Source organism: Hippoglossus hippoglossus, chromosome 14, assembly GCF_009819705.1.
Source record: "Hippoglossus hippoglossus isolate fHipHip1 chromosome 14, fHipHip1.pri, whole genome shotgun sequence".
Classification (NCBI taxonomy): domain Eukaryota; kingdom Metazoa; phylum Chordata; class Actinopteri; order Pleuronectiformes; family Pleuronectidae; genus Hippoglossus; species Hippoglossus hippoglossus.
The window spans coordinates 22,245,089-22,270,563 of NC_047164.1; the positions used below are offsets into that span (position 1 = coordinate 22,245,089).

The 25,475-nt window shown below is 39.5% G+C and overlaps 1 protein-coding gene across 6 annotated transcripts in view; it reads left to right on the forward strand.

The window, feature by feature from the left end:
* LOC117774428 (protein turtle homolog B-like) overlaps window positions 1-25,475 on the forward strand; it is a 116,369-nt gene that overhangs the window by 34,812 nt on the left and 56,082 nt on the right. For all 6 annotated transcript variants that reach the window (XM_034606848.1, XM_034606850.1, XM_034606851.1 and 3 more), the window contains exons 3-4: window positions 12,172-12,318; window positions 23,945-24,096. In XM_034606848.1, coding sequence (XP_034462739.1) covers window positions 12,172-12,318; window positions 23,945-24,096 — 299 coding nt within the window. The remainder of the gene's footprint in view (window positions 1-12,171; window positions 12,319-23,944; window positions 24,097-25,475) is intronic.

Consider the following 25,475-nt stretch of genomic DNA (forward strand, 5'->3'; position numbering starts at 1 on the left):
GCAAAATTAGAAGTGAAACAAAACACATTTCAATTTATATTTGTTGCTCTTCAAGATCTCACTTTACTGAAGAAATGTGCTTTACTTACTGCCACTTCACTTTGGTGTTCTAGCTTCAGAATGATGTGCAAAAACGGCACCAAATTTTAGTATCATTTGTTTGACTAAAATCTGAGATGGCATTTTGTACCCACAAGCATGATTTCAGGATTCAGTATAAAATGTATACAAATGTGATGTGGAACGTGAAGGGTTAATGCACTACACACTGACAATGGACTTTTGTTCAGTAAATCAGTGGAAAAATTCTGTCCTTTTGAAATCAACAATATTTGAATCTTCGTGGATCCTGTAATTCTCAATGAGAGAAGAGGAGATATGTAATTTTCTGCCACTAGGGGTCTCTCAATCAAAATAATTACAAAACGCATCGTAAAGTAATGTGATCGTAATAAATATGTTTACTAACCAGTGTAGACAGCTCTAATGTGATGACATTTCCCCTTGGAGGCAGCAGCTTCTTCCACATCAGATTATTTTTCTATTGTGTTCAATGTGGACTTTTTGCTGGGGAGGTGAGTGGGATTTTCCCCTCGCCTGCTTATGATTTCCTTTCCTCTGATCACTGAACCTCAGGACTAAACCTTCCTTCTGTTATGCCTTTGATTCAAAGTGGTTGTATCATGCATTCATTCATTCATATCATAAATAATGTAATGAGAGTTGGAAGAGTCAGTTCTAGACATTTTGTATAATCAATCCAAAATAATAATTAGTTAAACTGCATCGCTCTACAGAGTGTAACATGATAACAAATAAATGATCATGAAAGATGATTTTGCTTTGTTTTTTACCTAAATCCATGGAATATATATGGCCATCAAACAAATACAGCTTCAGACAGACCTGCAAGTATCCTCTTTAACTTTTAATAGCCAATGGAAAATTATGAAAACATCCAATACTAATAAGTAACCAATAATAAGTAACTAATACGCAATAATAAATAATTTATAATAACCAACTAATAAGTGACAAACTGTATTCATATAGCAATACAATATAGTTGCAAAATAGACAAAACTTACTTAAAACAATACACTTTGTCATGTGTTGATCTATTTAAAAAAAAAAGTATAAGTTAATAATGAGCTATGGTAAAGAATAGTTTTTTGAAAGTGATTCAAAAGAAAATCCCGGGTGTCCTGATGTCCAGCAAAGTCTCTCTCACACCTGTTTAAACTTTAGATCTCTTGTTGTCATTCCAATAACAAGAGAAGCCTCTGGGGATCTGAGGAAGAGAATTACACGGTTTTATAACCAATTTTATAAGAAATGGCAGCTGTTGCCAGGTTGGCAGAATCGATCCAATATTGACTTGTTTCTTTGTTTCACTGAAAACCTTGAGATTTCTTCAAAATGTCTGCTGTTTATTTGCTACAATGTGAATTGCTGCATCGGTCTGAAACTAGCAACGACACTTGCTTATGCTTGGCAAAGCTTTGTAAGATAAAGCTTAAACAAGTATTCAGAGATTTCATAATTTTGATACAGGATCAATTAAATCTTGCAGTGATCAGATTGCCTCTCTCCACCCTTGTACTCACTGTTAAAGTCCCAAAACGTAACAGCAGAAACAGGAGGGAAAAATAACCCACTGAGCTGTGGCAGCATGAGTAGAGGAGGATATCACTTGTGGAGCAAGTGTCGACAGCAAACACACACACACACAGACACACTGTAAACAGTGTAATCCGATAATTTGTAAACTTTTCCAGCAACATTTAGGAAGGATTCCTAAAGCTTTTTAATCTATACAAGCTGTTTGTCACTAACCATAATCTCTATAACAGGATCCACTATATACTGAATCATTTTTGTAACAATGTGTCACAAGTTGAAAATATTAAAATATGGTCTTTCTTTGTAATTAAATAGCATGTACTAATCTCCATATCTGCTTGAAAGCCATCTGATTGATTTGTCACTGTCTGCATCAGATACAATGAAAGGTTTTTTCAACTGTTGTTTACACTTCTTATCCCGCCTGCCTCCTGCTGCAGGAAGAAAAATGATCTGACCGACTAGAAAATACAGAATATTTGTTCAATCTTTCTGCATCCCCACACACTTAGTCTTTATTTATTAGAGCACTGATCCCCTGACAGGACTGACTGTTACATTTTAGAAGCTATGGTCTGATCACATTAAAAAGACCAGTAGGATATGAATGAAATCCAAAGTCCCTGTCAAAGGCAATTTTATGATTGTCACTACCATGACAAAGATCCATAAATGTTCTTGTCAGACCGATATTGTGTAATAATATCAAATTATCAAATGTATCTGGGGGATCAGATATTATTTGCTGTTAGCATTACATGTTAGCATTCACTGACTAATACATGAAGTCACACACACCAAATTAGACACTTTAGTCACCAGTCAAATTCATCCTGAGGGAAACACGAATACACCAGTGCACCAAATGTCATGGGAGTGCATCTAGTAACTGTTGAGATACAAAATTACAAATGACAGTCTCACAGTATCACTAAAGTTCTAGTCAGATGGTCACCAAAGTCAGGAGGAGTCTGACTAAGTCATATAGGGTAGAATGACATTTCATTTAAGTCCTAGATTTTTTAGATGACACATTTCACATTCAAAGCTGCGCAGAAGCTCTTCATGTGAGGCAGGGATGGCAAACCTCCGGCAGACAATTTGATCTGGCCTGCAAGATAATTCTTAAAAATATACCTCATGACAGCAATAATTTTTCTCTGCAGTAAAAGAAAATAACAAAAAACAATCAGCGGGAAGACATGCCTCTGTGTTTTGTGTCATTGCTGAAGCAACCATGGGACTGTCAAGGAAAGTAGATGGGGAATGTCTGCTTTTCAACAGAAATGGAAAAATTATTAATTCGTTGTTGAAGTCAAGCCACTGTTCATAGTTTGTTTGGACACACTTACATGATGAAAAAGTCCAGTCTCAGCATCATTACAGCTGTAAACATTCAGATGCTAGGACCAGTGCTCTTGGTTAAATTTAATGCTAATCAGTGGAGTTGGGTGTTCAACAGACAGCAACCACAAGATCACATTCTAACAGAAATTGTTATGCAGGCGAGTAATTGCTGTCTTTGCAAGTCATGCTTGTCACTAGGAAAGGGGAAGATTTGTTTTAACAATATGTTTTTGGTTAAAGTCACCTGTGACTAGCATCATCATCATCACTACCAGTTGACATCAGATGCCCTTCCGAAGAGAAGCCATTCCAGCCATTTTATTAGAGAGGTTTGTGTCAGAACATAGTGAGAAGTGTGAGACCATTGTCAGGCCACCCCACTGTAATCCTAATAAGCCATACTGACAAAATGTAGAAATCAAAAACATTTTATAACATTTCGATAAAAGCATTCAGAATCTTTGTTGTGGAACTCCAAATTGTGGTCAGGTTTATCCTCTTTACTTTAAATTTGCTTGAGATGGGTCTAGATCTTGATTGAATTCTCTATGTGGCAAACTAAACTGATTGAAGATAGTTCAGAAACGTTCGTACCTGTAAGGTCCCACAATTTAAACTGCAGTGTCAGTACAAAAACAGGCCATGAGATCCAAGGAACTCTCTGTAGACCTCCCTGATAAAAATTGTAGTAAGGCATAGATCAGGGTAAGGGTCTAAACCATTTCTAAAGCTTTAGTGTTCCCAGGATCACAGTGGCCTCAATAATTGTGTAATGGAAAAAGTTTGGAATCACCAGACCCACTTCAGAGGTTTAGCTGTCCAGCAAAAGAAGCAGGACCTTTGTCAGGGAGGTGACTTAGAACGTCACAGTCACTATCAGAGCTTCAGGATCAGCAGAATTTCATCAATCAGATCATTGTGCTAGAGTTCCAAGTGAAGAGAGTGTGAATAAAATATATATTCTGGTCTGAAGATACAAACATTTGAATCTAAAGGCAAAACTCTTAACGTTGTGTCTAGTAAACACCAGGTACAGCATTTCACCTGGCAAATACCATATTCACTTAGTTACTTTTGTTATAGAGTATAGATCAGTGGGCAAATGTGGCAGTTTTATCAATTTACAATCTACAACGCAATAAGTCACTGTAAATAGTAAATAATGTTTCATGCCAAATATGTATTGCTGGTTTGTTCTTAAGTTTGGAAAGTATAACACACAATACTGCAGTTGCTACAAGTCAACTACAAACTGTTGACTCTCTGTATTCTTTTAGGATTTTTTTATTATTGAACCACCTCATCATTTGTGTTGATGTTCTTTATGTTTTTTACCCATGAAAAGCATTTTTTGGGTAGTTTTTCCTTACTCTCATGGTGAATTAAAGGCAGAAGATGTCGCATCATGTTATACCCATGAGATAAATTGTGATTTGTGAATATGGGCCATACAGATAAAATTTGATTGATTGATTGATTTTAAACTCTTGTTGCTTTCTTCAATCTCTTCATGTTTCATATCCCAGTGCTAAAAACACATCACTGTTATATCCTTTGGTGAGTCAGTGATTTATCTGTTTGTTTGAAATTGCAGTAGCCAGCTACTGAAATATCTGTAGCCACATGCAGACTGACACCAACCTCCCACTTTGGCCCATGCATTAAATCATGGAATAAAGTCACAGGTCATGGTCAGAGCTGCAGAGATATATAGAGACTTGCATTGTGCTCTCTTTAGATGTGCAGGGTTAATGAGTCAAGCCAACTACAGAAGCACTGTTTCCAAGATACCCATCTGCCCTGGGTTACAACTTAGCATTGTCTTATCTTTACAAAGAGGAGGAAGGAGAAACCCACTGTGAGAGGAAAAGACTAAAAACAGACTAAATATAAAACATTTCTCTGAAAAAGTCTAGAGAGGAAGAGGTATACATGCAGTAATAGTCATTCAGGAAGAAAGCTAGAGTGAAACTGGAACTTAAGGAACACATTACATTGTTGAATGTCCTCAATCATCGTGGAAGATCTTGCAGGCGGTCCAGAAGAATTGTGGAATTGAAAAAATAATGACATACCCCAGCAGACATTTTCTGATGGTCATGAATCTGCTTCAAAGCTAATATATTTGCCTTGAGTTTAAAATAGCGCTCCTATGAGACATCTCATGAAACCAGTACAGTCAAACATGCATTGTTCTGGGCTTGTACTTAAGAAGGAATTATTGATACAACACATTTGTTTGAACGTCTGTGCAGTTCACAGTATAAAAGTCACACTACCTTTGATGAGCACTTCAGCAGTGGTGGCATGTCAACCCACAACAAAAGCAACGTCCTCTTCTGTTATCACAGTTAATGTCAGTCATGAGTAGTAGAGCTCTGTGACAGGCTGCTATGTGTCAACTGAAAAAGCTGATATACTGTAGCTGAGACAAGACACGGGGCTACACTGATTGAACAGAACAAGGTTGGAGGAACAGCTGGACGTGTGTCATAATTACTGCAATGAACAAAAGTCCTGCTGACTGTGGCATTTACCTTAGGGCTACCGTTCTGTTCACTTGTTATATTATTTTGCAGACACAGCTCGGTCTGGGCAGTTAAACAGTGCACACTCAAGCTCTGAACTGGACAACCATTCAGAAAAGTTTGATTACATATGAATTGTATAACATCCAATATGGTAGACCCGTCAGTAGATTATATGGAATTTATTTAAAGCCTCTGCGGTGGCCACAGTCAGTGGCTTGAAGCTTTATATTTATGGGTTGTCCCTTTGTCCCATTGTTGCGAGCATCATATCTCAGGATCGCCTTGAGGGAACTTCTTCAAATTTGGTAAATATTAATTTGGACTTAGAATTTGGTCAAAGGTCAAGGTCACTGTTCCCTTACAAAACTTCTCAGGAACACCTTGCAGGAGTTTTTTTCAAATTTGTTGCACCATTGTTTGGATTCAAAGATTCACTGATTAGATTTTGGTGGTAGAATGGTTAAAGGTCAAGGTCATGTTGACCTCTTGTTCTTGTGAACGCTATATATCAAAATCATCCATAGGGAATTTTATTACATCTGGCACAAACATTCACTTGGACTTAAGGATGACCTGATTAGAATTTGGAGGTCAAAAGTCAAAGAGATCAAGGTCACTGTGATAGATTTTTACCTGGTGATTTCATAATCTTAAGAAAGCCTCAAGAGATTCCTTTAAAATGTGGCATACATCACATAGACTCAGATTAACTGGTTAGATTGGGATGGTCACAGTTTAATGTCACACTGGCCTTACCAGACATGTTTTTGGCATTCTGATCCTAAGTCTGGCTTTAGTGAATTTTTTTTAATTTTGATCAACATTAACTTTCAATGGGCATACGTAAAGGTCATGGTGGCCTCATATGAATCTGGAAAACATACAATTCTAGACTAAATGTGCCCTGGTTGGTAGAGGTGTAAAGGGCAGTAATAAGAGTTTAAAATCTGAAATCTGAAATAGAATTTTGACTGATAAAATTTGTTGATATGCATCTGTATGGTGAGGTGTTGTGAGCCTACGCCATCATATTCAATCACTGTAAGATGTTACATATTTGTGTTTGTGGTCGATCAGTAGGGGTGTAATGGTACCATGTATTGTATCCCAACTGAATATTTCTGGGATGGTCCTTTTGGTTCGGTACGCACGTGTAGCGAATGAATGCAGCGAGTCCACGTGCGGAACGTATTTGTGTGCATACGGGTCTCAAAACTCAGAGGGACAACTTTAGCGAAGGACCGGATGTGCTGTCGGCTTGTGGTCATAGCGACCGCAGACAAGCAGGAGTGTGAACACCCTCCCTCATCATTTAATTCTGCAGTGTGGGAACACTTCAGTTTCACAGTCAACTATAATGACAACGGACAAAGACAGGTGGATCATACAAAACCCAACATTGCCCAACTGCTATTGGATATGGAGCTGGTAGCACATCAAACATGCCGACTTCTTTGAAACGCATCACCAGTCTGATGTCCACTAAAATTAAGAATAACACTAACATTAGTGGGACAAGGAAAAAACTAGTTCCTTGTAAACCCAGCTCGCCGCGGCATTAAAGCTGCCGCTTGCAAATAATTAAGATGTCAAAGCAATAATAAGCGTGAGAGGTGTTTTTATTTTTTTGAATAAAAAAATAGGAAAATACATATATTTAATAATGATAAGACAATACAACAACAGTGCATTTTAAGTACAGTTAATTTTCTACATGCTGCACCTAATAGATATTTATTTTACTATGTTTAGTTATTTTACTTAAAAATTACTTACGTTAGAAAGACACAGCCATAGTTAACCAGGGTTGAATAAAAAGAAATAAAAAATCTGTTTAATGTGGTTAATAGAACTGTGGTTTATGTCCAAATACCAACAAAAAATGACATTCCCATCAGCCTCAGCTGCACTTTGTCTTTTGAACTTATGTTAGCTTGCTAACATGCTAATGAAAGATAGTGAATATAACAAGTTTAGGTGAAACTACTATTACATTTCTGCATTTGTAGAATCATCATGAAATATAAAGTTAGTATAAAATATTGAGATGACAATACAAGCTTAAACAACATACATTTTAAATGATAATAGTAACACGATCTGAGTTTGAATTGTTTTCTATTGCTACAAAGAGTAATAATGACATTTCATTGTTTTACATGGCAACCACCCTGATACAGTACCAACTTTAAGCTGGGGGGGATAAGTTGTTTTGTACAATGAGAGATTACACAGGCGCCTTCCAAGAGACTTATATGGGGCAGTGAAATAACCCCACTGAAGAATTATGTGCAATTTAACCTTTAACAGGGAAATTCCTCTGCTTGGTTTAATAATATCAAAGTGACACATTGTCACTGGTTTGAAAAAATTTACTTAATTCGCCCATTTTATCTGGAAATAGTCAATAAAATGTCTGTGCATCATCGAGTTTCCCGATAGAAATAAGATTAAATAAGATGGTCTGCCAGAGCTGGATTACATAGTGATGGCATCATCCCTGCTTCAGGTCTAAAAAGCCGGCTTTCATGATACGCTTTTCAGCCCCACTGAAGCCAACTGTATCTTTACAGTTATTTATGTCATGACATTTCTGCTCAAGTCTTCATTCTCAGAAGTGTTCATCTCTTTACTGCTGGGTTAATAGGCAGGTTAGCACAACAGTGGTAAAAGTTGAGTGGTCATTAACTAGCAGATCAAATAAAAATTAGATGATATATGTTCCGGAATTTAATCTGGATCACAAAACAGTAGATGAAGAAGAAAAGTATGCAAGAGGATGAAGCCCAGTGGGAAATTTAAGTGGAGTTCCTTCATATGTCCTTGGTCAAATAACATTTCAATGACCTTTAGATATGTTTGAGAACACAGGAACTGCTTGTGTATTCATATGGAGCTAAGGTTAAAGGATGAGGCTGATTTTACTTATTTTTTTTGTATTGTCAATGATTTCACACATCACGCCTGCTGTTGAAAAGGTTTCAATTATTGAATACAGAATAAAATTTGGGAATCCCTGTGTAGGCTATCTACTTAACAATTAATGATGTGTCATATTGCACGTACCATTACCATCCTAGCTTCAACCCACTTACCTTAAATCTTCTTCTTGTGGCTTTAAAGTAAGTGATAGTAGGATTAAAACTTGTACTTGTCAAATCCAAACTAGATACTACACTTCACTCCAGCTCCTGAAAATAGATTCAGCATTAGTAAACATTGCAGAACAGAGTGCATCATAGCACTGCTGGTGTTTTCACACGACACCAGAGATTTTCTACTATAATTGAGTAGGATGTGACCTTTGAAGTCACACAGCATTGAGGTCATGTCATCAGCTGGCAGTGAATATATGTACATCATTATCAATGCTGTGGTATATGATGGTGTTTGACATCGCAGTATGTGTTTCTGTTTCCTGGATGTAGATAAGAGAGTAGACAGAATTCTAAATGGTATCCTGCCTATTTGCCTAATTTATATTTTAAGTGTGCGTGAAAAGATCCTCAGTTTAAGGATTCCAGAAATACTGTGGCAGGTTATTATTGTCGAAGGTACATCTGAAACAAACACCTTATCTGGCGTTTAATTTAGTCCCGATCCGTCAAACATCAGTTTTTTAAATAATTGCTCAAAGTGACAAGTTGTCAACCGTTCAGCTGGCAGGATGAATCTCCATTCTGTACAGAAATGCAGCTGGTGTAACCCACCTTCAAGATATCTGATAAGATGAAATGATTTCCATCATGAGCTATTATTGATGATTGTGCACGGGGTAATGTGCAGAACACTTTACACAAAATAGAAAGAATGTGTTTTATGTTTAGGCTCTCCTGCACTTATCATGGTTCATTTAACATTATGTCAAACTAGGGATGTAAACACATATATTAAATACAAAAACATCTGAAGTTTTGACAGTAGAGAACTGTTATATTTTCAACTGATCTCACGCACACGTAGAGACAGTCATTAGGGACTCTTTCTAACTTAGTCTGTGTAGTATTGCTTGAGAAAAAATAGCAGCCAAAGCAGCAGGAGTTTCTAGGATGCACATATAACAAAATATAATCAGGCTATCAGTCTATTCCTAATAACTCAATAAGATTTTGCGAGATTCTTCCTCAAAAACCTTTCATTAGATGTGTTGTGCAGTGCAGGATAAGAAACTTTTTAATTGGACATATTTCGGCAGATATATTGCCATTAGAAAATATTAAGTTTTTAAAATTTTTACTTGTATGCAAAAACTTGTCGTCAATTATTAAATGTAGATTTTCAGGCAAAAATGGCATTTTATGCATTAAATTAAGTCTACAGCACCATAAAGTGGTGTAAAAAGTGAAGTAGTCCAAGTACTTGTGAAGCCACTGTAGAAAGTAGCAAAGCTCCAAGCTATTTCAAATATCTGTTTGGTATAGACAGATTTACACTGTCTCTTTGAATGCATCAAATCCAAACATCCAGTAAAGCAGGAGTGAGGGACATTTTTAGTCAATCCTTTAAATCTTTTTGACACCCTTTGAGGCCCATACTAAATCATTGGACACAAATATCACACTAAGGGCTGGGGCACACTTGAGGATAATTGGGCCAATTTTAGTCTTGATTCGCCCCTACTGACTATCTTGGGGGCGTTCCCAATAAGAGGCCACGTTTTTACAATATGTTAAGAGTTGAAAATTCTCTAGTGTACACTAGGCCTAACCTCTCTTATGTAATAGCTGGAGCTGCTTCTCTTTAGTGAGTTGTATGTTGTCAGATGGTAGTGATGATGATGCTTCTCACAGCTGGCTTTAGCCAAAACATTATGTTAAAACTAATCTTTAGCTTTATCCAAGAGCATTTGTCCTCTTAACCACTTCAACTGATTGTTTCCAACTGTAATAATGCCTAGATTGACCTTTTTCATCCTTGTGAGTGTTTCCCTGCAAAGTCAACACACTGATTTGTCTTCATTGACAAGATGAATAATTTTTCCATGTCTCTTGGAAAGCACCATATTACACATTTATTTTACTTTTACTTTTTTTTTTTGCCATGATGCTTGTCATGACACTTGAAATTAAACGAAAAATGTAAGTGTATGTTTTCTTCACCCTGACTGTGACCCTAACATCCTTCAGGGTTGTCTCTTCTGGCTGTAGTTGAGTTCTATATTGATTACTTTTATTGCAGAAGAAAAAGAATAAAGCTTTTGTATTTCTGATCCCCATCCCTAAAATAAAATGATAGGACAAATTGGTTAGTGTCACATTCTGTATGAACAATGGACAGTAAATGATCCAGATAGTATACAGTATATAGAGACACTTTGTAAAGATGGAGTCTCTGTCAAATCTCTTCCAGTCAGCCAATAGAAGAGAAATTCATGGTCCGAATCTGGACAATATAATCAGTTTTAAATACGGGCAAAGAATTGAGAAAAAACTACATTTAAGTGTCTGAGTAAGGCTTTGGGCCACCGTCAGCTTCAGTGTGTCTTGGCATTGATCCATACAGTTCTCCAAACTCCAACGCCATTCTCCCAAAAAGATACTCCCTCATTTAGTGTTTAGATAACACTGGTAGAAAAAATCGCCCACACGTGTTCAACTGGGCTGTGAAAACTACAGCATATGATTCACATCATTCATCAAACCATTCAGTGAGACCTTGTGCTCTACAGACAGGACCATTGTCATCCTGTTTCTCCACTCATTTTTCTGGTTTTTCCTTTAATTTGTCTCTCATCTGTATAAATAACAACTTAAGCAGACAAATATACAGTTATCTTCCAACTTACATAGGCTAGGGAACAAACACCACTTTGAATGGAACTGAGGCAGCCGACACTGCAGCTCCTACCTGTTTTGTCATGCTAAAGAGGAGATTTATGAAGGTGAACAAAAATGACACAGGAATACCCTCAAAATGGAGAGGAGAGGAGGGAGTGAGGGGATTAATGAGGGACAGCCAGGCTTTGATAATGCTGATGTTTTGAGCCAGCATGTGCTCCCTGAAAGCACTTTGTTTAGCCCTTATTGCCAGTTGCCATCTGTTATGATCTAGTTGCCAGATTGCCCAGAGCAACATCATCAATCCCCCTCTTTGAGCTTTTGATCTGTAAAAGTAAAAGCAGCTATTCCTGACTCTGCTCACCCAACGCCTTATCTGTTTTGACGGACTGTGACTCCAGTGTAACCTAGAGCGTTCACTGTTGTCATGTTGTCATGTTGGCCACTTCCCACTCCTCAAAGGAAGTAATGACCTGTCCTTGCCTCAATGCATCTCCAAAATAGAGCGCCACGCACAGAGATGAGGACGTCTTTAGTGACAGATTTCACTCTGCATTTACAGCTGCATTTTGTATCCTACTTTGATGTTGTGTTGTGCATCAACAGTGCTGCAGTGCCTCTGTCTAGAAACAGGTCTTATGGGCTGTCATGTTACCCTGAGACACCCACGCTAAGACACCACAGTGCGCTTTGTGATCCGTGCATATTTATATCTGAACTGTTCAAAGGTTGGTTCTCTGTTTAACATTCATCTGGTGTTTCTCTTCTCTCTTCTCTTTGTTCGTTGGCCTCTCACCTGTGTCTTCCTTCCCCTCATTAAATTCAATCCATCCGTCCTTCTCACCTCTGTGTTCCTTTGCTGCTGACACCACATCTGCGTCTCGTTTGGCTAGGCCGTGCCACACTGCACGGCAAGTCCTCCCTGCGGATAGAGAATGTGCGTTCAGACGACCAGGGCTGGTACGAGTGTAAGGTGCTGATGCTGGAACAGCAGTATGACACCTTCCACAACGGCAGCTGGGTGCATCTAACCGTCAATGGTAAGGACCATCAACCAATATTATCCAAACTGTTTGATTTAACATCAGACTTATAAAAGGAAAAGACAGTGGTGGAGAACCAGATGTGTGTGTGGTACATATGTGTGATTGATATGTGGTTACACAGGTATCCATCCTTTAATGGTAACATTTTGTTATCTTTATTCTGCAGGCAAGAGGATGACTTTAGTGATCATGATTATTAGTGCTGTTATTTGTGGCTAACAAAGATTCTTTTAAGGGCCCTGTCTGTTTTTGAGAAGTGCACTCTTGAAGAACCACACACACACACACACACACACACACACACACACACACACACACACACACACACACAGTTTGACAAACAACTGGGATTTTGAAGGTTAGGCTTTAATAATACAATTTCTTATGCACAAAATCATAAAATTTGATATTTTTAATTATAATATATTTAATAAATCATTCAATTTAAATCGATTTTTAACTGGCCAGAAAATGGACACATAAAACTGAACAACCAATGCAAAATCTGAAGGCGGAAAAATTGGGTTGGAAAAGCAGTGAAAAATAACAAAAATACCAAAATAACATTATTCACATCAAATGTTATTCAGATACAGATTAGACGTGTTATGTAAAACATAATAGTAGCTGTGTCTCAATTTAGCGGCCACATCCTTCATTGGCTGCATTAGTAGACTGATTGCGTCACAGTGGCGCGACTAGACTGTCCCAATTTGAAGAATTCTCCAAATGTGGCCGACAAATGTGTCCCTCCACCCCCGAGCTAAGCTAAGATGTTGTGGAAAGAAATAAAGCAAAGCATACAATTAAAAGCACAAATGTGCTGGTGCTGGCAGGGAAGATTCATACTAGAATCTGGTGTGTTTATTTGCTGTTGAGATCTCAGTCTGACTGAAGAGCCTGATTGCAGTAGCCAAACAGAAAATAGGGCAGACTGATAGAAACTGTTACCTGTTAAACAGATGGGACCAATTTAGGGCCTTAAATACCGAACATAGAAAGAGGGTGCCCTCACAGACACATCCTTCAGCTGCTGCACTGGCTGCATTTCTTCCAATCAATAGAGATTTAGGCTCTAACCAACTAATCCAGTCATTACCAATATCCCCCAAAATGTATGTTTTGCTGTAAGAGTTGAAGTAGCTGACTATCAATCACAACTCCTTTGCTGCATCTCTTTCTCCTTATGTCCTGTCATTTTGCAGCTATCGACAATAAATTATGAAAATTGCCAAAAACTAAATCCTTAACAATGATTATGTTATAACATGTCAAAAAAATTTCAGAGCCACGGGTAATGACTTGCATATTTTGACCAACTAACAGACCAAAAACCCAAATATATCAGGGTTTACAATGATTTAAAAGCAGCAAATCATCGCCCCTGAGAAGCTGGAACCAGCAACAGAACTTATGCTGTAGTAAAATTAGACAACTGCCCAAAATCAACAGTTATCATAGCAGAGTATAAAGCTTAATTCTGAGGATCAAACCTTTATACACAGTTACTGGACTAAGGATCAGTTGATAAAGTAAGAGGTCCCGAGTACATTTGGTCAAAGAACAACTCTGTAAACTCAACTGAGTTTGTGACTGACCCTGTCTTTGGACAAAGTCCCACACAAAAAGTAAACACACTCAGAACTCTCACAGAAAAATGTATTCTCAGCTTCACTTGGTACAGTAGCTCAAACATTCATAGAGTCACTTAATCAGGCGGCATGAGATGATGCCGGTTGCTGTGGTAACAGACACACCCAGACCCCACCTCCTCCTCGTGGTCACGGCACATTAGCTCAGTTTCATCAGCGTTGCTCTTGTTCCGTTTGACTCGGCCTCATCTCTCCTCTCTCTCCCAAAGGCCCTCAGGCTGCCTATTTTTTCTACTTCTGTCTTCATGTCCGTCTCTCTGCCACTGCTCCTCCTCTGTTGCCTTGTTGCCACATTAGCCGCAGCACTTTGATCAGCTCTGTATTAGTCACACCGTGGGGTTGTACAGGACACAGCTGACTGCATCGCTACTTCTACAAAAATGTTGAGATCAACTGTGGCCAGGGATGTATCAAAATATTGTCAATTAATGTGTATTTAGAAATAGCAAAACAAAAAACTAATTATCAAATTTTGAAGTCGAGAAGCCTCTGTGTGACTATACCTACATAACATAGGACTATTTAACCAGTGAGAACAGTAGATCTGCACTTATTCCAGTTTTGAAACATGATCCCCAAAGGAAGCTTCACAAACTTGATGTTCTCTACATCTTAATCACCATGTCCTCCCTGCTGCTGCTGCTGCTGCTGCTGCTGTTGAACAAGGAATATGTTTAATTGATGAGATAGTTGTGAAATGAAATACATTCTCATGTATTCGTGAGTTTCTAGTGTTTTTTCACTTAGATAAAGTCAAAGCAAGATGTCATTAAAGGTGACGCAAACAGCCAGTGTTGCTGGAGGTCAGTCTAATCCCACAAATGTCTCTCTTTATGTATGTGGAACGCGCCTATCGTGAAACGTTCTTTACATAGGCTTTACACTTGGCATGTGTACTGTTAACAGCTGGAGGAAGTGCAGTGTAGTTTTTCGCGATTCTGAAACGCGATACTGTCAAAAAATAATAAAATTTGAATTACTAGATGACCAGCGCTCTGTAGCGGTCCTTGGCGGCAGGGCAGTCTGTGACCAAGTTGAACGTGTCTTCTTCTACATCCTCGGATAAACTACAGCAGCGGCTGGAACTGGGTCAAACCGCGGGTCACAATCGCTGCCAGATCAGATCAATTTGTTATATTATTCACCATATCGGACCAACACAGACATTAATGGGTGTCGCGGGTGCTGATCTTTAGCATGGCAGCAACATTCATACAATCAATTCCTTTTTAGCAATTCACCTTCAAAGTTAAAACTCAACGTTCTGTTTGTAGCTGCAACGCTTACTATTGATCTGAAGTACAGAGCTTTTATTTTGAAAAGCTGTGTCGCCTCTGAAAATGAAAAAGATAACACTGTTTGAGTCAATCATATAAACTTACATATAAGCCACATACGTTACAGTAATAAAGCAAATTCTGTTTCATCTAATTAAAAAATTTAATCTCAATTGCAGATAAACCAGGTAAGATGAAAACATTTTCTAACTGCAATCCGCACCATAGACTGTTTATAAAAGGTTCTGCACACAACGTTCTGCACGCAAACAATGAAAAGTGACAGTATATTGTAGAACTGAGGAGGATTAACTAATGACAATCAATAATTCTGTAGTAGTGTCCGGAGCATAAACAAAGGCCTAGAAAACAGTCCATTCCAAACAGGTTTACAATGAGAACTGCACTAATATGAGAATAAACTGCTCAATGTAAAAAGTGGGAGCTAGCTTGGTTCATAAACAGTATCCTGGTGGTATATGTCGTGGAAGATTCACCTTTTCTGAGCAATTTGCACGTATGAAAGCAGCTGGTGGGAGCTGGTCGGTCATTCAACCGTCCGGCTTTTTGAGGTTCACATGGAGGACAGAAGGTGGCATGGGAGCGCTCTTTCCTGACAGCTCCTGCATTGAGCGATCACCTGACTCACTGACAGGGAAGGTGAGGATGCCGAAACCAATGAGGCTTGCAGGGTGAAATAAAGGTGAAAGGAGTCTTCCTCACCCTTGGATGGAGAGGCATACGGCAGTGAAGAGGTGCCAGGGTCAGGGGACCAGGGCTCCAGGGAGTCCCTGCTGTGCTTTACGGTTTGCTGATGTCATCCACATTCAGCTCCACAGGACAAAGAAAAACTTCCACCTGGCAGGAAGAAGCAGTCCAGGAAGGATGCCTATTTTTTGATGGCAGCAGTGGTGTGTTCTACACTATAGCATATCTACTGTTATGAGCTGGATGTTTGTCATAGCAGTCATTCTGGAGCTACACCGGCATGTACTTACAGCAGAACAGGATCCATCAGTGTCTGTAAAAATCCTTCAGGATTTACTCTTATCCAAATGAAGAAACTTAAGTCATCCAGTTCCTGACCAAACCAGTTCACACAAGGCAAATTTCAGCATTTTGCTGCATAGCAGAGTTTTAAATCTGTCTCTGGCGACATTTCTGGTCGTGATGGTGCGTCCACCAACAATGATTGGTTTACCAGAGCTGAAGAGGGGATCATCACAGTGATGCAGATGAAGTGGGCTACAGCAACAAGTATGCTGAACCTAATCAGAAAGTGTCAAAAAAGAGTTTCTTATTCTTCAGATAAAAAATAGGCTTTGCATCCAAATGGAAGGATTACTATGATCGACAGCAAAGACATAAGGACACATGTCATAAGCAGTGTTTGTGTAATAACTGTCCCTGACAGGAGGGGGAGACAAAGGTGCTACACTACAGGCTTAACTAAAAGAGTATATATATTTTATAAAAGATTTTTAACTTTTAGGCTTTTGATAAATACAGGCCCAGCTCCACTGTTTGACTGAGCAGAATATTCAGATTTTTTTTAAATCAGAAGACAAGTGTTCAAGCCTTCAAGTAAAATAGAGCTGAAAGAAATAGTGGGAGAAAAAACACATTTCTCCTTTCATGGGATTTAATGTGATCTCATCTACAGTTGATGAATCCACCCAATCCTCAGATCCACACATCCAAGTTTCCATAAACTCAGTGGATAATACATGTTGTGGCTGGCTGAAGATATTATGTAATCACGAGGACCATATAACATTGCTGTGCTTCGTTCATTGGTAAAGCTGTGAGGGCTTTCAATGCTTAACAAGGTGTTGCAGCACCATGTTTTAAAGTGTGGCTGTCACAGGAAGTTAAAGGTCCAGCAGTGAAGTCCTCCTATTTATAGTTCTCTCTTGTAATCCATAATTCCATATCCATAATAATTTGTCATAGTCAAACATTAACCAGCGATTACTCTTGGCATTATAGCCGTCAGCCTGGTACGAACTGAAGGGGTAGGTGATGCATATAGGTCCCGAGTAGACGCATATAGACTGTGGGTAAGATGTGCTATATCTCGCTCACTTTCCTCAACAAATTAACACTTATGTCTCATTCCTGTGAACTTACATCACCTGCAAACTCCTTCCAGAGTGTTTGTGGAGAACAGGATGAGCAGGAAGACAGGATGTGTTTGTTAGAGTGTGTAATTATTGTTCAAGCCATTTAATCAATGTACAATTTTTGATGAAACAGATACAAGGTCAGAATTGAGTAAGGTTTGTAACTAAATTAATACCTACCTTTTTCCCCCAAGTTATTGCAGCTGGTAGTAGGGCTGGACCAATAATTTCAATTACAATTTAAATTATGGCTTCCAACAATCATGAAAACCAAGTAAACAACGTAAAATAATTATTATCCCACATTTAATTTTGCAATGAGACTCCTGTTTTGTCTTGTCTGATGACGCCCAGGTCACACTGCCTGTGTGCGAGGCACAGCCTGTTCTTCTGAATGTCATGTCTGTTGTGTGTCTTCAGCAGGGCTGCAATGTGACTGGATTTCCTATACTAAAAGCCAGGCTATATACTTAATGAAATCCCAGTACACTACAGCGATGCAAAATTATTGCCGCCACTGCTTCAGGATTGGAAGACACACATGAACTCCCTCCCTGCTAAGTCGCTGACATGCGCTCACTTTACATGTTAACAGTAAACACCAACTCTAATCACACATGTACAGTACTTGAAGTTTACTTTGTGTTTGTTTGATTCACTCTACAGTTTATGAGACATGTGTTTCAACACACTGAACAAAAAGGCAAACCTTTTGCGACGTGACACGCACAGCCAGGACAGTAGGGTTAAAGTGACCGGAACGAGCCGGATTCATGAGCCGATACCATGGATTAATAACTTAATAAATGTGATCATCAGTTTGTGTGAAGAGCGACAGAGATGAGCAGTTCTTCCTTGCTCACTCAGGCAGTGTAGACATTGGTGCCGAAATGATTAATTTTTCTTTAAAGTTCAATAAATGTGTGATGTTTCCAAAGTCAAGGAGTAATTATGTTAAATAATCATAATTACAATATTCGAGATTATGATTTTTACCATAATCGAGCAGCCCTAGCTGGTAGACATATACAGTTTTTAGTTACCAAGCCGCTTAGAAAATGGATATGTATATGAAAATGAATAGATGAAAGTATGAAGAGGATCACGCTCACACAGTCCAGTGAGAAGTATCCTTTCTTTCTTCTTGGGACTTTACTGTCCACCTTTTCCTTCAAAGAAGATTACGACTCTCACTGTTACGCTGTCCCTCAGAGCGCAGCCCCCAATCCCGCCTGAGGTGATGCTAAATAAGCAAGGTTCATTTCTCCCAGGGCTGGTCTTCAAACACTACAGCCTGCCACCCCTGTATTCTGCTGCAGAACTCTGCAGTGCCTGAATGCTGCACAACAGCCCCACTCCCTCTTTCTCTTCGTCTCGCTCTCCCACTCTTTCAAACCCTTTTACCTCTGCTTGCCAAGCACGCACGCACACACACACACACACACACACACACACACACACACACACACACACACACACACACACACACACACACACACACACACACATGTTTGTACAGCTATGTTAGTTAGGACACTCATTGGCATAATGCATTCCCTAGCCCCCCACTCTAACACTAACCATCCAAACTAAATGCCTAACCCTATCCCTAAAACCAAGTCTCAAACCACAAACAGTCCATTAAAGGGGGGTCACAAAGTGAGCACCGGTCAAAACGTCCTCACTTTCCCAAAATGTCTTCACTCCGTAGGTTGTAGACTCAAACTGGCCCTCACAAAGATAGCTGGACAAGAGCACACACACACACACACACACACACAAAGGTTAAGGCGATAATATTGTCACTGTGCCCCCTCCCTGTTATGGTTTAAAAACAGATTTACACACACTGGCCTCAGCTTATCTCACACAGGATTAACAAACAACCCTAGTGTCCACACCACCATGCTTAAAATTGGTAATCTAAATAGCCTATTGACTTATAGTTAAATTTCATTCTTGTACTAATCTATGTCTTCATTGTTCACCACTCTGGTCAGTTCTGGTTCTTTTAAATGTGCTTTATGATAAAAAAAAACTTGACCGTACTTACACACCGTATATCTCAACCATAACAATCATTTAGCAGCAGCATTATTCAGGACTTTGGTGTATGGTGAATTGTAGATGCTTTTGTGCTACACCTGCACACATTTTGTATTTTGGTGATCTGACATGTTGCTGACTGTGGTGACAGAGAGAGGTACTGTGTGATACTGTGTGATACTGTGTCAGCATAGTGAAACAGATGCTCCAGGAACTAGCCTCTAGTCACTACCCCTTATTACTAATGTGTGACTTTGAAAGAAGAATCTTTTATCATCAACATGTCAATTTTCATGTATTTTTCTCTCGTAGTATTTCAAGCTTTTCAGGCTTTTCACATTCAGACATTGCATCTATGTGCAGCACTTTTTTTCTATGAGAACGATACAGCCATCAGGGGCAATTTGGGGTTGAGTATCTTGCCCAAGGACACTTTGGCATGCAGAAGGGGAAGACTAGGATCAAACCAACTACTTTCTGGTTAGAGGGTGACCCGCACTACCCCCCAAATTTTTAGATCTGTTGCATCAGTGGATTGGTTTTAAGTATTGCAGGAAGGAATAGTACATCCAGAAACAGCCACAGTGAGCTTTTAGATGGAAAGCTTCAACTCTGTTTTGGTTTGGTTTATGTCCAACATACACTGCTGTGGAAAAAACTGGCACAGTGTCGGCCCAAGCTTGGGCGGCCGTGGTTGCTCATGGCACAGCTACTCTATAAAATAACGACCAAAGGGAATACTGACTGCTCTTTTATTGTTTCTCAGTATAGTTGTGGGTCAACGGACAATAACAGTAAAAAGCTTGTAAGCTCTCAAAGTCAATGTAGGCGTGGGGGTGGCTCAGAGAGCACATCCTGTACCAGGGGCGTAATCAGCAGCAGATAGCTGTTAGCTGATTACTCCCCAGGTTTAAAAGGAAGCAGAGAGAGTGGTTGGTGCCTGGCTGTTGTTGGGAGACCCCAGTGGCAACGTCCCTTGCCACAGTGGTGCCCAACATGGGGTCCAACACAGCCAGTGAAGCACAGCTCCAGTCAGTGATGACTCTTACTCAGATGGTGAAAACGAATCACGTCCATGCAAAGGGAGCAGGCAGTGGCCAGCAGACAGCAGTGGGAGGCCCTCCAGGCACAGGCAGGGAGGCGGACCCAGCTGCGGGAGCAACTCTTGTGTCAGTCTGCCTCCTCCATCACCCTCCATTGGCATATCCCACCACGAGTTTACTGCTCCAGGTAAATCTGAGGCGTTCCTGCTCCTACTCCTGGTTCCCGGTTGGCGGTTAGGCCGACGCCTCCTTCTCCTCCGAACCCCAGTGGCAACCTCCCTTGCCACAGTCAATAAATATGTATTCATGTGACTGTTTTAACAGCCACAGAAACATCTTTCCTCAACATGTCTGTAAACACCCAAACAATCCTACAGTACTGCTCCTTCATTATTTATTTTCCAGGAGACCCAGGTCATTATTGATGCACAGTTTATGATCATACACAACTCGGGACATCATGTATGTTACATTATCAAACCAAACAGTTTGAGAGGCTTAGTAGAGAAGCAGCAGCTTCAGTGTTCCAAGTGTTTCTATAGAGGAGGCGTTCAGCCACAGTATTGAGACCAACACAACTCTTTTCGATAACTCACGCTGCAATCACATGTGAGATGGTTTAGATACTTGAGCCCTGAAAGCCTGACCAGGTATCATTTCCCCCTGATAACCTTCTGTGAGAAGTTTAAATTAGCAGTTTTCCTGGTGAATCTCTTCACTTTAAATATCTGAATTTTTTACCAGTGGTTTTGCCTTTGAAAGTCAGACTTATGCTGTAGAAGATAATCCTCTTGGCTCATGGTGAAAAACTTCCGACGAATATGTGAGCAAGTGACAATGACTTAACTTAGCAAATATCCAGTCTAATTGTAGTGGGGCCACAGGCAGCCTGACCCACCTGGTATCAAACATTCATTATCAAAGATTCTGGCCATGTCTACTGTTGTTTTTCAATTTGGCGCAGCTGTGGCTTTATCTGTATTCATATGCACACAACTGTTTGTAAAGATTAGCCAAATGTCGTCTGGACCTAAAACCTGTTAAGGGTGTATGGTGTATGAAAGACAGAGTCTTGGCCAGGATATCGGCTGTCTACACCAGAAGCCTCTAAATATTAGCTGTTGCTCTCAGAGGCTACTTCATCGTCAGATGATAGCCAATGGACTCCGAGATCGGTTGCCACTAACCAGAAGCTCGCTGGTTTGATCCCCTGCTCTTCCATTCTGCTTGATGAATTTACAACTATGTCAGTGATGTGACAGAGAAAGTGCTGCACAAAGATACACTATGAATATGTGAGTGAATGGGTTAAACTCTACTGTAAATCACAATTAAGAACTACTTTAAATAAAATATTCGTTCAGCCACTGACTTGAAGTTCAGAATAATGATAAATGACAGGAGCAACATAGTTTTTTTGGCTATGAAATTATGTATTATTTACTACATTTTCTTACTACAAAATATGTGGATTTGTTTCAGGGAGTGACATATAATGACATAGCTTATAAGCACAACACTCTGTGGAAGCTGGCTCTCAGTTATTGGGAGTTATGTGTCCTTGAACACATCACCAAGGAGAGTTATAAAAAGTAGTACAATGTAACTTTGGTAAAAGGTCAATGTGAGTAAGTTTTATGTTTCACTGCATGCTGAAAGCATTAAAGCCACAGTGATTAGTGTATGTCTCTGCACTGTGTATGTAATGGATGAATACAATAACATTTTAAAACAATTATCGAAATTTGAGCAGGAAATTCCAAAAACATTTGCTGTTTTCTTTCTTTCACATTTTAAACCAAATGAGCTATACAATAAATATCTGTGAACAGCTGCATGGACTGAGTCCTTCCTAGCTACAGTCTTTGGCGTGGCAAAGCGTTTAGTGTAGAATTAGCGCTATGGCCTGGCTTATGGATGCAGATGGAATGACATGTTAGCAATGGAGAGGCTACAGGATTACACATGTAAGCAGATCAGCCTCTGTCCTAAAGTGATTAGGTTGAGAATATCAAAACAGGAATTATGACCAAACAAAATCTGTATTGAATCACTGACAATATCAGTGTGGGCATATGTTTGTGTGTGCGTGTGTGTGTGTGCAGTGTCTGGGTTAAATGGGGGTGGGGAAGTCAGAAAAAACTGCTTATGGATGTTTTGTTAGGGAGATGTGCCAATTGTCTTGTATGATCATCCCTCCCCATAATCTATACAGCCTCTGAGCTAAAGAGGATTTTGAGAAATGGTTTTAGAAAATGCAGCATGCCTTGCACACCACCACTCCCTACTGCACATTCTGTTCACGTGTAAAGCCCTAAAAGGTGTAAGGTGTAAAACTTCTTTTACAGTTTATTTTGTTCAGAAGGATTAGTGATGAAATAGAAGACTTGAATTTATCAACCTTTGTCATATATACGTGTATTTCATTTCATTTCAGAAATAAAACTTTAATATTTCATGAACGTTTAGCTCAGTGTTTGAGATGTTTCATTGGTTTTATTTATTTATCTGTATATTCTTTCTTGTTGGCTACATGTCAGGTAACAGCACAGCAAAATCTCAATCCGTTTCTCTAAATTGCTCTATTATGGAAAAGATGACTCTATGAATACTGCAATATCACAATCTATGAAAATAAAATCATCCAGGCCTTTAGTTGTTACAGTAACAAATTTAAAACCACATGTATTTTATGAACCCTTACTGCAAACAAACATCATCAGTGATGCTACGACTGGGCTAGAAATGTGTTCAGGAGACAACACATGAAAATGTAACATAAATCTATAATTAAATTTGAATTTAAGGAGCACGCCTTTCCCCCCACACACTACCATGCATGTTTATCAAGTGCTTAAAGCATGACAGTTGATCACTCAGCTCTCTCACAGTCTCCAGGCAACCACAACACACTGATATAATATAAATAAATGCTTGTTGGGCATGTTAATGCAGCCGCGTTTAGCTACCAGTGCTGTTTTGGTGCATTTGTAGATTTTTGCCCAGGGCTTTGAAAGCACTGTGTAATGCTCACTCACTGGGAAAGACACTGAACCCCAAATTGCCCCTAACAGTGTATGAATGATGTAATAGAAAAAGTGCTGCATATAGAAGTGCTGCCTAAATGTATGTGTGAATGGGTGAATGTGACTTGTAGTGTAAAAGTTCTCAGTGATTGATAAGTTATATAAATACAGTCCGTTTACCTTAACAGAGATTCCTCATAGCTGATTGTCAAAAAATGTATAGTTCAAAGGAACGAGTGTGTTCAGAACTGCACTGTGTCATTGGCAGAGGACTTGTGTCTTTTAACAGTTGCCAACTGATCCAGTTTAAAATGTGTCAAAAATACAACATCTACAGAGAAATCCTTATTACCTACTGTTTCTTGTTCTCCCTGTGTGAATCCCTTTGAAGCATTACTCACATGTCCTTGTTCTCTTTCTCTCCAAATGTCTTCCTGTCCTCTGACCCCTCAGCACCCCCCACATTCACAGATACGCCACCTCAGTACGTAGAAGCCAAGGAGACCGGGAGCATCACTTTGACCTGCACGGCCTTTGGCAACCCCAAGCCCTCAGTCGGCTGGCTGCGGGAGGGCACTCTCTTGGTCAGCAGTGCCAAGTATAAGGTAGGCCTACGCCATGTTCAGACTGATAGTGATAATATTAATAATAAAATCATTATCATAACATTTCAACACAATATAAGATCATGAGTTTAGTTCATGATTTTCTAGACAGAGGACAAATGATTGTCATTATAATAACTTGCTTGCCTCATTCTAATTCAAACCCTTGCATTTTTTGGAGTATGATAAGCTCTCAAACTACACTTCAGAGATTGTATTAAGTACCTGAGGAAACGGGCCTGTCACCATTTGTCTTGATTCATATGTTCACCTATTTGGAAAGGTGATGGAAGTTCATTACAACTGCAGCGTAAGAGAGACCCTGCAGCAGGGGTGGCTCAGTGCACCCAACCACTGTGGTGTGGTTTGATCATTTGTTGATTTCTATTTACTTTTGGGGTAAAGTCAGTGATTCCATTGAGGATCAAGGCCTCCTGAATGCCATGATGGATGCTCAATACTCACTCTCTTTAAGCTCTGGCTTTGGTCTCCACCAACTCCTGAGAAAAGTGGCTGCTAAATGCTCCTCTGTGCTCACCAGCTGTTCTCTGATGTACGGTGTGTTGTTGCAGCATTTTTATTTCTGTTTGCTGCAGCGGGACATCATAATTACTGTCTTTGTCAGCATGAACAAAGCCTTTCATATACAGCGATGTGATCAGCTGTAGATATAGATATACCTGTGGCATCCTGGTGTGGTATGCCAGATGTTCTGTGGCTGACAAGAATGCTCTCCAGAGAGTCATCAAATCAGCACAGAAAATCACAAACACACAGCTACCTTCACTCCAGGACATTTACAGAACCCACTGTTTACCCTGGGGGCACAAACATCATAAAGAACCCATCCAACTCAGGCCACCACCTCTTCACTCTGCTGCCCTCTGGAAGGCACAACAGATCCATCAAGGCCCGCACTTCCAGACTCCTGAATACATTCTATCCAAGTGCCATCAAAGAACTGAGCTCTGTCAAATAACTGTTCACTGCATTCAAGTGCAGGCACCTCATTCACATGTCACTCTTCTCTGGGCGAGTGCACAAATACTGTTCATAGAACTACACAACGTCCTCATATATGTATGTTTAGATTTATTGTTTATATCCATCCCTGTTTTGTTTTTCATATTTGTAGACTGTATATAAATATGTGCCGAATCTGTTTGAAGATTCTGTTGCGTGTTTTATATATATTGCATGCATATCTCAGGGGGACACGCCAACTGTACAATGACAACAAAGGCATTCTATTCTATTCTATTATGTTCTATTTTATCCAACTTTTTGCATTTCCTCTAATGGAAACTTACATGTTGGATTCACTAATAATGATCTCTTAAAATAGGTGTCAACAGCTGTTTTTCTAGGGCACTACTGTG